The sequence below is a fragment of the Callithrix jacchus genome, chromosome 1, assembly GCF_049354715.1.
Source record: "Callithrix jacchus isolate 240 chromosome 1, calJac240_pri, whole genome shotgun sequence".
Taxonomy (NCBI): domain Eukaryota; kingdom Metazoa; phylum Chordata; class Mammalia; order Primates; family Cebidae; genus Callithrix; species Callithrix jacchus.
Window position 1 is genome coordinate 182,061,283 of NC_133502.1, and position 14,365 is coordinate 182,075,647.

The following is a 14,365-nucleotide window of genomic DNA, read 5'->3' on the forward strand; positions in this document are numbered from 1 at the left end:
ACTGAGGCTGGGAGAAATTAAGTAACATGCCCAGTTACTTAGAGTCACATGGCCAGCAGTGGGAGAGGCAGGACTTGAAGTCAGCTCAGTCTGCCCTGGGGCCACTCCTCTGCTGGCCAGACATGGGAGTGCTGGACCTTCACCGCCCTGCTGCTTCCTAGGGGAGATGTTGCTGCTTTGGGGCCGGCTCACCTGGAGGAAGATGTGCAGGAAGCTGTTGGGCATGACATTCAGCTCTAAGACCAACACGCTGGTGGTGAGGCAGCGCTGCGGGTGGTCGGGAGGCGGCGTGCTGCTGCGGTACGGGAGCCAGCCTGCCCCGGAAACTTTCTACAGAGGTATGGCCAGGCCTTCTTCACCTCCTCTGGGTGCTCTGGTCCTGGCAGAGAGGCTGAATGGGTGCTGCTGGGGACGGGGCCAGTGCCAGTGCCAGTGGGGCAGTGGAAAGATATGGAGGGAGCCGACTGAGATGGAAGGACCTGGGGTTGGCCAGTGTCAGTCTGCACATGCCAGGGAGAGTCACAGGATGAGTGCTACATCCCTCCTCTTTGGGACCTTTCAGCAAGAGGGATGGATGTGGGACATGGTCCACATCCTCAGTTGGTCCCTCCAGCTGCTTGCCCCATTTGCACTTACCCCACCTCCAGCCCTCCAGCCTTTCAAGGCCCTTTAGGGTTTTTCTGGGAGCCACTGTCCCTCAGCCCTGTTCTGGGGCACTGGTGTGAGCATACACAAGCACACCTCAGGCAGAGGATGGCACCTCAGGGACCCGTGCCTTGCCCATGGCTCCCTCGATACCCTCTCATAGCCCTCTCAGGTGCCCTGGGGAGGCTTGCCATCTTCCAACAGCCCGAGCTGGCCCAGGTTGGCTTTCCTAGCCAGTTTCAGAGGTTCCTTGGCTCCCCCAGGTGTCCGGGGCTTAGCAGCAACAGGGCTTAGCCTCTGTGGAGACCTGGTGTGCCACCTCCCTGCCCCAGCACCTTCCCGGGCAGAGAGCTGTGCATGTGCCTCAGTGTACAGGTGCTGCTGGGCCCTGCTGAAAGGCCATGAGCACACTGTCACTGTTCACACTGCTTCTGGCTTCCCGGCCCAGCCCAGCCCACACAGCCACCTGCCTTGAAAGAGGTGCAGATATAGACAGGTGGGGGCTCCAGTGCACTCTGAGGAGCAGCAGCGGCCGACATGGGTGGAGCCTATCCTTGGGGCCAGGTTCAGTGTTAAACACTCCTGCACGTGTGACGTTCAGTCCTAAAGACCACCCAGCTCAGTGCATGCCATTGTTTTCCTCAGTTACGGAGGGAACGGGAGCCCAGAACATTCAGCCTTTAAGGTCACTGGGCTCAGCTGGGTTTGCTGGGAGCCCCTATATTGACCACAGTGCCATGCTTCCCTGCACTGCTCCCTGGCTGTGAGTTGTCCTGGCCTCTGGCACCAGTGGTCAGTCTGGGTTCCTATGTCTTTATGTCCCACCTGCTTCCCCTGCAGAATGTGACATGCAGCTCTTTGGGCCTTGGGGTGAAATTGTGAGCCCCTCACTGAGTCCAGCCACAAGGAATGCAGGGAGCTGCCGGCTCTTCATTGATGTGGCTCCGCACGCCCGGATTGCCATCCGTGCCCTGGCCACTGATGTGGGCACTGGGACCGAGGGAGCCAATGACAGCTACATCTCGGTGAGACCCTGAATGAGGACTTGTGCTGTGATTCTGAACAGCTTTCTCTGGGGGGCGCAGGGCTAGGGGTCCCCTTTCAGTTTATTTCAGACTAAAACCCTCAAAATCGTCAGTGAAAGAATGGGAGAAGAGAGCTTCCTTCACATATTCACCAAGAAATGTGTTTTGAGCTACCTGTAATGGTAAAATAGTGGTTCACATCTGTAATCCCAGCACTTTGGGAAGTCGAGGAGGGCAGATCACTTGAGGTCAGGAGTTTGAGACCAGGCTGGTCAACATGATGAAATCCCATCTCTACTAAAAATACAAAAAGTAGCAGGGGGGTGGTGGCGTGTGCCTGTAATCCCAGCTACTTGGAAGGCTGAGGCATGAGAATCACTTGAACCTGGGAGGCGGAGGTTGCAGTGAGCCCAGATAGGGCCACTGCACTCCAACCTGGGGGACAGAGTGAGACTCCATCTCAACAAAAAAAAAAGAAAAAGAAATAGTAAAGACCTTTCCTCATGTAGACTGACAGCTATTCAAGGACTGAAGCATAATTTTACAGGCTGATGTAACTTCAACAGAAGAGCACCCTGCACCCTCCCCAAGGTTTCGTGTGTCCTGGGAGAACTGTTCTGCAGGGTATCAGCTTTCCCAGAGGAGGCAGCCTGGCCTCTGCTCTGGCACCCCGACTGCGTGTCCTTGGGGAAGTGATGTAACTTCCCTGAACCTTGGTTTCCTGGGTAGAGTCATAGTGTCCTCCTAGTAGGGCTTTGTGAGCATTAAATGTGATCCTGAACGTACGAGCCCTTGCACATGAAGGCTTCCGTGAATGCTCATTATCACTTGTGACTGGTCCTTCTGGGCTGCCCCTTTTCCCTCAGATCCGGGACATCCACAGCTTGAGGACCACAACATTCCGTGGGCAGCAGGTGCTTTACTGGGAGTCAGAGAGCAGTCAGGCTGAGATGGAGTTCAGCGAGGCCTTCCTGAAGGCAAAGGCCAGCCTGCGGGGCCAGTACTGGACCCTCCAATCATGGGTGCCAGAGCAGGACCCTCAGTCCTGGAAGGGAAAGGAAGAACCTGACGGTCGTTGAACATCTGTTACGTGTCTGGCCAGCCCTGGAGGGTTGACCTCTGGTCTCAGTGCTTTCCAATTCTAACTTTCTCCAATCTTAGAGATCTACTTGAGCGTCCTCTCCAATGTCCAAAAGGCTAGGGGGTTGGAGGTGGGGACTTTGGAAAGGCAGCCCGCATTTCCTCGGGTACCAATAAATAAAACATGCAGCCTGACCGGCGTTTTTTTGTTATAAGCAAGCTGTCCAGACCTGGCTTGAAAACCCATCCCACGGCAAGGCAGGGATTCGCTACAGCGGTTGGCTCTATCTGATCTGAGCAGGTCCCTGGACACCTTTAGTTCTTCTTCCTATCCAAGGAGAAAAGCCTATCAGGATTGCGCTACGAGGCTGGCGTATTTGCCAGCTCCCTGTGAAGCCCCACCCGTGTGTCCCGGTGTGAGGCTTTGACCACTAACGTGTCCGCGCGCCACAAAACCCCGCCTACTATGCTAATGAAGCCCGCCCAGTCGGGCAAACCTCGCCCCTTATGCTAATAAGCGCCCCCCTCCTTCGGGTGCCCAAGGCCGCAGGCAAAGACCCCCGCCCCCTATGCTAATATGCACGCCCCCCTCGGGCACACCTCTCCGTGGCCTGCGAGCCCCATCCCGTACGTTAACGAGCCAGCGCTACGCTGCAGCTTGCGGGGCCCGCCCCCTATGCTAATGCAGCTCCCTCCCCTCAGGCGCATCTCGCTGTAAAGCCTGAAGCCCCTCCCCCTATGCTAATATGCTGTCTCTCCCACAAGGCAGCGCGCCGGCTCGAACGCGGCCGGCTACCGATCCCTTTGTCAGGGCTGTGAGCTGCGCCCGACGGCCGCACCATGAGCGGCTCGGGCGGGGCGGCTGCGGCGTCTGCCAGCTCCGCGCCGCCCGCGCAGGAAGAGGGCATGACGTGGTGGTACCGCTGGCTGTGTCGCCTGTCGGGGGTGCTGGGGGCCGTCTGTGAGTACCCGTTAGGGAAAGGGGCCGGCCCCGCCGCGCATGCGCGCCCTGCCCCGCCCCTGCGACCCCACGGGAAGGACCAGCTGGGGTCGGGGGTCTGCCGGGCGTCTCCCGGGGCGGAGGAGTGGCGGGGCCGCCAGGAGCCGGTGTCCTGCGGTTCCCATGGCTACCGGCCAGGGCCTGGGCACCTCGGTACCAAGAGCCGAGCTGGTGCTTCTGGCAACATTCCGGGAGGGACCAGAAACGCCAGGGCGGGGCGGGGGCCGCGGGCCGCTGGCCGCTGGCCTGGGGCACGTGACTGAGCCCCTCCCCTCACCCTCCAGAGATTTTCGTGACTTTTCAGTGATGCTTACGGGGCGCATGCCCACCTGGCCCGTAGTAAGGGTCAACTATTGACTTGGGCGTAGGTGACGGCAGCCACGTTGCTAATCTTTGGGCGAGGATTGTTTGTAAGTCGGGCTGGTGCAAGGCTGGCTAGATTTGTGACTGGAAGCCACTGGGCGGGAGTTTGCTGAGGGTCAGGTGGTGTCAGAACACAGGTGGCCCCGGGGACGGTGGGGCAGTGAGCTGAGGGCCGGGCCTCTCCCTGGGTCCTCTGTCGGCTGTCAGCTGTCTCTCCCATTGCTGCTGCCTTAACTAGCCTGTCACTGGCTTCCTCCCCTTCTCCACCCTATCCCAGACACAGACCCTGACCTTAGGCTCCCGGGGAAGCCAGGCTCTTAGTGAAGCCAGGAAAGGACAAAGAGGGAGGCAGGTCTGCTCCAGGAGTGAATGGAGCTCATACAGCTGCCTTTCAGGAAAATACAAGTCTGTCTGAATGATATGCTTTCCTTTCCTGTCTGCCCTCAACCTTGTGAATTACTGGACTGGGCAAGATCTTACAGAATGTCTGTCGAGGACATCTGCAGGGTTTAAACGGGGCCAGCTGGCACAGAGGGCTAGATCTGGGCCTGGGCAGGGCAGACCCCATCAGCTTTCCTGCCAGAAGGACCACCTTTTCAGGGTCACCTTGGGTTCCACAGCCTTTCCAGGTGGGTGGAGGGTGGAAGAAGGTTGAGAGTGGAGGGAGGTTGAGGCAGGAGGGTGCAGGGCTATGAGTGTGCTGCCCTCACTAGATGCTCTATCCAGAGGCAGCTGAATACTGTATGGCAGGCCCTACCCTCATATCACAAAAAGACCCTGAGTGTATCACTGCTGTTCAGAGCAAGCATGCTTTTGACTTTGTAGGAGAGACTCGTGGGCTTGAAGTTAGGCGTTGGATCCCGTCCTCTCAGGACTGGTTAGCTGTTTTCCCTGCAGATTAGGGTGGGCAGTGCAGAGGGGTGACATGGTCAGTGGTGAGAAAGGAAAGGTCCTGACTACCGCCTGTAGGCCACCACCTCCTTCCTTCTTGGTCAGTGGCCCTGCCGACTCCCAGATTAGTCCTGGAGTCTTCTTCAGTTCTGGGCCTCTCAAAATGAGGTAACTATGCCTGTGCCAGGAGTTCCTGGGGCTCCACTGGGCCTACACATGAAGCTTTGGGAGAAACCTGTGGCATTGCCCTGAACTGTCAGTCGCATCTGCAGATTTTGGGGGTCATGGTTATGTGAATATCAAATGCTGTATTACAGGGGAGAAGGCAAAAATGCAGGATGTTTGAGAGATGCAGCAGGAATTCAGACAAGGGTTGTATGCCTGGCTGGTCCTTGGGATAAGGTTGTCCTCCCCCAGGGTGGGAGGCTCAGAGAGAGGAGCTGGAGAGGGTCTCCCCTGGGTCCTAAGAGCACTTGGAGGTGACACCTTGGGAGGGGACAAGATTGCATGGTGATGCCCCCTCACATGGAAGATATCAGCATTGAGGCCCCTTAGTGGACATCCTCCAGCCCTTTATTGCTAAAGGATTCCTGGCTGGAGCCTGCTGGTCTGGGTTGAGGCCTGGTCCTCTCCCAAGGCAGGCTGTGGGTGGCACAGCTGGGGTACGGTTGGAGCTGGAGGCCAAATGCTGACTGCAGCAGGAAGCACAGCCCAGCTGTCAGGTAAGGCCAGGCACAGCAGAGAAAGGAAGCTGTGTCGCCCTTCAGGCACTCTGCTGGGGCAGCCAGGCCCCTGTGCACCTGTGGTTCTGGAGCACCTTGCTGTGTGAGGCAGATGTTGAAGGCTGTGCCTAGGATAAGTGCAGCGATTGACTCCTTTGTTTTAGAAGGAGACCCCTGGGGCCTACACAGCACTATAGCTCAGCTCACTTGATTTGGCGTCCTTGCCTGATGTCTGCATAAGGTTACCTGGGAGAATGGAAAACGGCAGAATTCCAGACCTGGGTGGAGGGATCAGGTGCAGAGGAGCTTCTGCAAATTTAATGAGCTGGCTCCAAGGCCCCTGTCCCAGCAATGGCCTGGGCTTGCTCCCTGCCCAGCAGCCAGCTCCTTGGACCAACCTTGAAGGCTCCTGGAGCTCCTGGTGAAGCTGGGCTGCAGGCTGTGGCTAGAAGAGGGAGTTGGGTGTAAGAGACCTGGCTGGTGAGGTGCAGCCGGGAGGTGGGGTTCAAGGCTGCACATCTGGGCATCAGAGAAGCCACGTTCTGGGGTGCAGGAAGATGCCCCCTTCCCCTCCTGGCCTTGTGGCATTTCAGTGGTGGGTTTCCTGGGCTGTAGGACTTGCTCACATGCAAGAGGGAAAGCGGGCCTGGGAAGATGAAGATAGCAAGCAGCGGCTCGGGGCTGGCGAGGAAGTCAGAGCCGGAACTGCCTCTTGTTCTTACCTGGTTTCCATCTCTGTTCTGAGAGAGGCACCCCTTGTCCCAACCAAAATCCAAGCCATATTTTCTGAGTCAGAGGACTTCTTGTGTGGCCGGCCCTGTGAATGGTGACAAGTGACCCTTACTGAAGGCAGAGTCTCGGGGGAGCACTGGCCTGAATCCTTGAGGGACATTCTCTCTTTAATCCTAACCTCCCTTTGAGGTGTGCACTGACGCAGCTGGGGTCAAAGGGCCAGTTTCTCTGAGCCCTGGAGCGGAGAGAGGGCGAGATGCTCTCATAGCCTTCCCAGCGCCCAGAGCCGGCCAGCTGTGAGATCAACTTGCCACCTTGCTGCCACCTTGCTCTGGGGCCTGGGGCGAGCCATGGCACCACTCTGTGTCTCCCCACCTGTCTCAGATGATAGAGGGCAGGCTTCTGGGTGTCATGAGAACTGTGTGCTGCGCATCCGCAGGGACTCTGGTGCTTTCCAGTCATCTCCCCAGGCCGCCATGCCAGCGGGCTCTGCCTGCCTCCCACTGACTTCTGCCGTGTCTCTTGTTTGAAGCTTGTGCGATCTCTGGCCTCTTCAACTGCATCACCATCCACCCTCTGGACATTGCAGCCGGCGTGTGGATGATGTGAGTAGTGCATGGCTGTCCCACCCCAGGGGTCCTGCGGGTTGGGGGTCTTCGGGGCACCCCGCGGGGTGGAGGAGAGGCAGGGGCTGCAGGAGCTGGTGTCCTTGAGGTTGCCATGGTTACTGGCTCCCACCTGAGCGCCTCAGGGCTCATGGGTTTCTGGCCACAGCATGGGTCTTCTCCTACTTCCTACCCCCACCATGTTCGGTTTCCCAGTGAGAGGTCAGGGTTTGGGGAATGCTCACCCCGGCCTTCATCCAGTGCAGGAGGCCATCCAGTACTCCAGACATTCCTGGAGCACCCACTGAGACTGCAGGTGCCAAATCCACTAAGCTGGGGCCCTTGCCCTCTGGGAGCTCCCAGGATGGGGGTGGGGAAGGCTGTTTGTTGGGGTTGGCTGAGGACTGGGTTGGAGGGTCCACTGGGAGAGGGTGCTCTAGCTCGGGGCTGTGCCAAATATGGGTGGGAGAGGCAGGTCAGAGTGGTCATGGGAACCTGTGGTCAGAACACCATCACGTGCGTTCCATGACCGCCTCCTGCCAGGTGGCACCATCCCATCGGAAGGGAAGGTGCAGTGAGGGCACATGAGAAGTGGCTGTGTACCAAGAATTTATGAGTGTCCTCGTGGGGCTTGGTCTTGAGGGGTACTGAGATGGACGAGATTCAGGTCCCTTCCTCAGTGACCTATGGCTAGTGGAGAGCCTTGGGGGCTTGCTGTTGTGGGGTCACCAATGCCTGTGTTTGCCAGTGGTGGATAGCAATGGGGATGGACAGAGGAGAGGCGCTGGGCCCAGCCTCGGGGTGGCATCAGAGCCTGGCCGAGTTTGCAGTGGTAGGGCTGGCCCAGCACAGAGTGAGTTGATGCTTGGAGGCCTGGTGTGTGGGAGGCTTGGGGCCGGATGCAGTGGTTAAAAGTTGTGAAGAGAGTCTCTGCCCTGGGTTTAGGGTGGCTCTGGGGTGTCCTGAGCTGCATGTCTGTTACACAGGTGTAATGATGGCACATTTCTCCTAGGCTTGGGGACAGACAGAAGGGCCTGGCTCAGTGTCTGGTAACTGACTGTTACCCACACATTGAGAATACCAAGACCACGGCAGACACTCTCTGTCACCAGTGGCTTAGCTGTTCCCACCCCAAACACGGGGCCGGATGCAAGGACTTGTTAAAGTTCTTCCTCCCAGCGTGGGCTTCCCCTGGGTGTCCCTGGGCCTTGGGCTGGTGGCATTGGGTATGTGGGCAGCCCTCCGTGACTGTTTTGAGACTGCCTGGCTCCAGCTCTCTGCCTCCCTGGTGGGGCAGCCTTCCTGATGCTGATGCCACTGATGGATGCTGGTGGCCGTGGCGATGTGAATTAACAGCAGACAGAGCTGCCAGGTGCTCCATCTGTGGGCACCCTGCCTCAGCCTTACAGCAGTGCCATGATGTGGGGTACTCTCCTCCGTCTCACACACAGGAGGATAAAGGGAAGCAAAAGCCCGGGGGCTTCCTCTAGGAGTGTTGAGTTCAGCTGGGGAGATGGGTGTGCAGGAGCAGCTGGGGAGTGCTGGAGTGTTCAGCAGAGGCTCTTTGGTGGGTATAAGCAGGTGCCCTGGAGCAGCCAGGCACCTTCCCAGAGGAGGAGGGATGGGGGCAGGAGGGCGAGGGAGGTGGCATTCATGTGGCACTGGCACTGTGCACCCCCGTCCCCTGGGATTGTCAGTCGATGCTTTTCTCCTGCCCTGCTCCCTGCAGTATGAATGCCTTCATCTTGTTGCTGTGCGAGGCGCCCTTCTGCTGCCAGTTCGTCGAGTTTGCAAACACGGTGGCGGAGAAGGTGGACCGGCTGCGTTCCTGGCAGAAGGCTGTCTTCTACTGCGGGTGAGGGGCTGCTGGGCAGGGTCCTGTGACACAGTTCCCCAAAACCCACTGACAAAATGTGACCCACAGGTCAGGTGAGGGTGGGCAGTGTATGCGTCTCCTCTGTGTAGAAGTGTAAACCCGGACGGCCTTTGTGCAGTGATTGCTGATTGCTGCCAAACCTGCCCCAGTGGTTCTGCACCGGGAACTCAGCTGTCGCTGTGCTGCAGTCACTGGAAGGTGTTTGAGCATGCGTGGCAGCATTCCGTGCAGCTGAGAAAAGGGAAGCGTCTGGAACTTTGGTTCATCCACTGGGTGTTGTTAACCAGATGATAGTAGGTCTGTAGGATGTGTTTCTGAAGAGTGGGCTGATGTAGGTGTCCTGACATGAGAGAGGAGAAGCAGGTTGTAGAGCAGAAAATGTCGTTGCCCTCTAAATGTGCTTGTCAAAGTTTTTCCCATTTCTAACAACGAAATCAATCTGTTATACGTCTCCTCTGAGTGGTACGATGGAACTAATTTCAGGATAAGCGTAATACATGGAAGCTCCTAGAATAACGCCCCTGGTGGACAGGAGGCTGGCGGCAGCAGCATTTATCACTGTCCAGGTTACCTTTCGAAAGAGGTGCAGGTGCAAGCTTGCTTTCCCTTCAGAGAGGCCCAGTAGTTTTGATGGTAAGAGCAGAAGCCTGGTGCTTAGCCCTGGAGCCGTCTTCTGCTCTGTCTAAATCACGAAGAACACAGGATCACAGACCTCAACTTCCGCAGTGTCATGTCCTTCGGAGTTCAAACAACTGTACTTTAAAAATGCTAGCCATACTATAAATTCATTAACTATGATTTGGAAGATGGAACAGTGTTACTTGAAGCCAGCTGCCTCCTACTCTTCTGATGTGTGTGCTTCCTGTCTGCGGGCGTTTTTTAAAAGCCTGCTTTTAACACAGCTATCACCATTATGAATAAGTTTGTATCCTGCTTTTTTCACTTAGTGTAATGATATAAGCATTTTTAACATCACTTTTAATATAGGAATATTCGTTCAGCTGGATGTATCATGGTTTTCTTAATTTCTTAACTGGTATAAATCGAACTGCGATAAGCATCTATCTGCTAAGACTGTTTCTGTGTTTATGATGATTTCCTTAAGATCTGTTTTCAGGTGTGGCATTATCGGGTCAAAGAGTCTAATCGTTAAAAGTATTTTAAGATGTGTGGCTACATTGCTTTCCAAAGAGGTCACTTGAGTCTCTTCCGTGCCCCTGCTCCAGGCCTAGGGCTGCACACCGCTTCACATTTGCATTTATCTGTTTGTTATTTAAGAGGAAAAATATTTCCCCATGTGCTCTCATTGCATTTTCTTACTTGAAATTTTCGAGTTGACTTTTTAACCTGTTTTTACATGGCAAGTTCAGTGCGTCCTCTGCATTAAAGATTTCATGGTCCTTGCTTGTATTTCCTGCAACTATTTATGCAGCCTCTTGTTTGCCTTTAATTTTGTTTCCGTCAGAAGTTTCCCTGCCATGGTCTTTCTTTTTCTTTGAATTTCTATTATTTTATTGAAATTTTTTAATGACAGAAAAATCTCACAACCACATGTCTACAAGAATGGAATTCAGGTAGAATGCAATTGGCTATGTATGAGTCTCATCCTCCTGCACAGGCGGCCTCCTCTGAGGAGGCGACAGGACAGAGCGTTGGCCTTCAGGCTGCAAGGTATTCTCCTGGCCCAGTTAGCTCAGGGATTGCTGCTGGTCTGGAAATTCCAGCCAGAATGGAGAATCAGCCCCCGGGACACTTAGGCCCAAGTGGACCCTGCCACCAGGTGGCACCAAACTGCAACAAACTCTGGGCCGACCCCGCAGACCCTGCAGACCCCGCAGACCCTGCAGCCTGCAGCCTTCTGATGATGAGACCCTGTGTTCCCTGCGGTAGAATTCTGGGGACCTCACTTGTGGAGATGTGGCTGGTGTTACACTATAACTCAGAGCATTTATTTAGTGCCTGTGGTGTTCAGCCTTGTGTAGTTAACATGCCTGACCTCAGACAAGGTTTGATCCCCTCTCCACGGTGGAGACTGAGTGACTAGCCCACGAAGCTCAAAGGGCCTGGGTGGGAAGCCAGATACTCTGTCACGGCTCTCTCTGGACAGTGTTTCTCACAGCGAGGGCGGTGGACCATCTCGTGACCGTTTAGCCCTTTCTGGGATCACAGACCTTTTCAGAGTCTGATGAAAGCTTTGGGTTCTGTTCCCAGAATCGAAGTTTTACAGACAAGTTGAGGGCTGTTCAAGGACTTTCTGAAGTTGTGCCCCAGCTGATTTCGGGGGATCCTTCCTGTGCCCTGGGTGTCTAGAAAGGGGGCGGGGCCGAGTCTGGAAGCCAGGAAGGATGTGGGGCCGTGGGGTAGGAGTGCCCCTTTGACCTCTGCTTTCCCCCAGGATGGCGGTCGTTCCCATCGTTATCAGCCTGAGCCTGACCACGCTGCTGGGCAACGCCATCGCCTTTGCCACAGGGGTGCTGTACGGACTCTCCGCTCTGGGCAAAAAGTGCGTCTGCCAGGCCCAGCCCCTGGGCTGGGCTTTCCTTTCCCACCCCCCTGAAGTTTCTCAGTGAGGAGGGTCTGAGAGTGGCCCCTTTAAGCCAGTGGAGACTGAGGCAGAGGCGTCAGTGACTCATCAGTGCTTCCAGCATTCAGCTTTAGTGGGTGAAGACAGGATTCACAACACTTCTGTGTGGCCCAGACTTGCCCCGTCATGGCCTGCAGCAAGGATAGCAAATGTAGGGCTTGTGGGAGCCCCTTCCCCTCCTGGGTCTACACTGGGCATCGAATTCCATTGCCAGCCTCTCTCCTGCAGAGCCCAGACTGAGGCTGGTTCCTTCTTAGCCCAGCATCCCAGGCAGCCTGGGCCACTCAGAGGCGACAAGATAGGCCTTTGTCATCCCAGCAGATGTCTCTGGGGAGATCAGAATGCCTGCAGGTCATACCTGGGTCACAGGGCAGGAACCAGGCAGCAGACAGGAGGGCAATGGGCATGGGGCTGGTGCTCCATGTGACGCTGCCTCTCTCCCCCCAGGGGCGACGCGATCTCCTACGCCAGGATCCAGCAGCAGAGGCAACAGGTGGATGAGGAGAAGCTTGCGGAGACCCTGGAGGGGGAGCTGTGAAGGGCTGGGCACCTATCCCTCCCTGCACCTCCTCTGGCTCTGTGTGGGTCCAAGTGAGACCTGAATGATCCGTGCCGAGACACAGCCTGGAGAAGGGTTTCTGTACATGCCCCCACACCTGCATTCCTCTGCCGCTTTCTCCAGACTCCAAACTGGCTTACACCGGGAGCCTCTGGCTGCTGGTGTGAGGGTCTGGACCGCTGGACTTGAGGCAGAGCTGAGCAGAGCCTGCAGTAGCTGTGTGTGGACAGCACCCGACCCTGCTCCTCTGCTGGGTGGGTCCACAGAGCTCACACCACAGACAGGGCTGCTGGTGACCTGCTGCGATCTGGGAGCAGCCTCCCGGGAGATGCTTGTCCTGGCTTGAGGGGAGGTGTGTCAAGTAGGACCTTGCCACTGGGCACTGAGCAGAGGGACCTCCCCCAGCTTTCTCGGCAGGTGGAGCCCTAAGGCCCGGGACAGCCTGCCGCTGCCCACAACCTCCCACTGCTGCCTGGGGTGCAGTGCCCACTGCTACTGGGCCTTCTGAAAAAGCCCACAGGGCTCCACAGATGCACCCCTGTACCTGGAGTTGCAGCCTTGGCAGTGACTGGACAGCTGGGTGGGGGGTCCCCCTGTCAGCTCCTGGAACCTTGGACAGGCCACCCCAAGACTCCTCAGCTGCCCCTCCCCTCTGGGCCTGCTGGGGCCCCTAGGTTCTGCCCTTTCTCCCCCACCCCCGCCGGCCTTGGTGCTAAGGAAGTGGGGAGAGCAGGCTCTCCCTGGCACCCTTGAGGGTGCCCACAGTCTCCCTGGTGTGGCCCGGTCATGTCAACTGCAGCCCCGCCCTGTTAGTGGGTTAGTGGGTCTGACCTCAGCCCCACTCAGGTGCTCTTGCCAGCCTGGCCAAGCCCTGCCCTCAGGGAGCTTCTGCTTTTGAAGAACTGGGCAGAGGCCACCGTCACTTCCCCACATGGAACTGTCCCCACTGCCCCGGATGCCAGGCCATCAGGAAACAGACCTGCACAGGGAGGATGCCGAGAGCTGCTGCCCAGGAAACCTATCTCTGTCTTCCCTCTGCCAGCCTCTGTGAGGCTGGCTGTCGGGCAGGTGGGACCTGGCTAAGATTGGGTGGGGCTTGGCAGAGGCAGGAGGGTGCAGAAGAAACTCTGCCTGCGGCCAACGCTGGGCTGGGCCTGCTCTGAGCTTCTGGAGCACAGGAACTAGGTCTTGCTAAGTGAACAGAAGCCCCATGGCTGTGCCAGGGGTTGCCCAGGAACACCTTCCAGGCCCATCCGCCTCCGAGGCCAGGAGTGGCAGGCTGGTAGGCGGGGGGTGGGGTTCTTTGGGCCCTGCCCAGTACTGCCCTGGGGTCTTGCTGGTGGGCTCCTGGGTCAGCAGCACCCCACCCTGGGAGTCTGGCCAGCTGAACCCCAGAATGGCAGGGGCATTATAGCCTGGTGGACATATGCCTTCAGGGTTCCTCCGGGGCCACCTTCCTCAGGCCAGTGCTGGGTTCAAAGGGCTATGTGTGTGTGTATATATGTTTATGTGTGTGTGTGTACACATCTGTCCCACATCTGCAGTGAGTGACTGTCTACCTCCCATGAGGAGCAAGGGCTCTGCCTGCCCTCTGCTCATTCTCACCCAGGTAGTGGGCCCCCAGGTCCCCTTCTGCCTGGTCTGCCTGCTGCTGCCCCTGCCAGAGCGGCCTCACTGGCAGCCAGAGACCGCAGAAGAAGGGTTGGCTGTGGATCAAGGCAGGCTGCCCCTGTGCCCTGTGGGGAAATGGTAGCTGCATGGCTGGATGCAGAGGTGGAAGACCCCTGGCCACAGGCGGGTTGGTGGGCAGGTCACCTGTCCCCCAGGGGCATGCTGTCCAGCAGGAGCCCTGCCTTGCCAGAACATCTCTTCCAGCAGCCTAGGTGGCCAGGCTGCACCTGCCTTGTCTGGGCTCTGTGGGGCAACCTTTCTCCCTTTTCTGCTCCTCGGTGTTTATGCGCATCTTGAGCAATAAAGTGCGGCCATGGCTCGCGTGCCTGCCCTCCACTCCCTTCTGCCTTGGTGTGTGGGTGTGTGCAAGCTGGGCAGGAGCCGCTGGCCCAGGAAGTAGCTATAGGTCCTGTCCCGAGGTCATTAGACGTTTGTCTAACAGACATCTTAGACAAGGAAAGTGACTTGCCCAAGGTCATGCAGCTAGGCAGAGAGGCCTGTTAAAGGTGGGCCTCCCCTCAGTAGCCTCTTCCCTGCCCTGCTTTGCTGTGGATTCATGGGAAGCAGCCTTGGCTGGGAGTTGGGGTCTAGCCTGGCTGCTGTGGGGGGCTT

The 14,365-nt window shown here is 57.2% G+C and overlaps 2 protein-coding genes across 2 annotated transcripts in view; both read left to right on the plus strand.

Moving 5' to 3' along the window:
• ADAMTS13 (ADAM metallopeptidase with thrombospondin type 1 motif 13) overlaps positions 1–2,945 on the plus strand; it is a 34,893-nt gene extending 31,948 nt beyond the window's left edge. Inside the window, exons 27-29 of the mRNA XM_078331064.1 lie at positions 162–338; positions 1,486–1,670; positions 2,537–2,945. Coding sequence (XP_078187190.1) covers positions 162–338; positions 1,486–1,670; positions 2,537–2,749 — 575 coding nt within the window. The 3' untranslated portion in view covers positions 2,750–2,945. The remainder of the gene's footprint in view (positions 1–161; positions 339–1,485; positions 1,671–2,536) is intronic.
• A 591-nt stretch (positions 2,946–3,536) lies between these two features.
• CACFD1 (calcium channel flower domain containing 1) lies at positions 3,537–14,089 on the plus strand. The gene is made up of 5 exons (XM_002743453.6): positions 3,537–3,711; positions 6,991–7,063; positions 8,793–8,918; positions 11,335–11,442; positions 11,971–14,089. Exons 1-5 carry the CDS (start codon positions 3,591–3,593, stop codon positions 12,059–12,061), a joined length of 519 nt encoding a protein of 172 aa, XP_002743499.3. The 5' UTR covers positions 3,537–3,590; the 3' UTR covers positions 12,062–14,089.
• Positions 14,090–14,365: the final 276 nt, after the last annotated feature.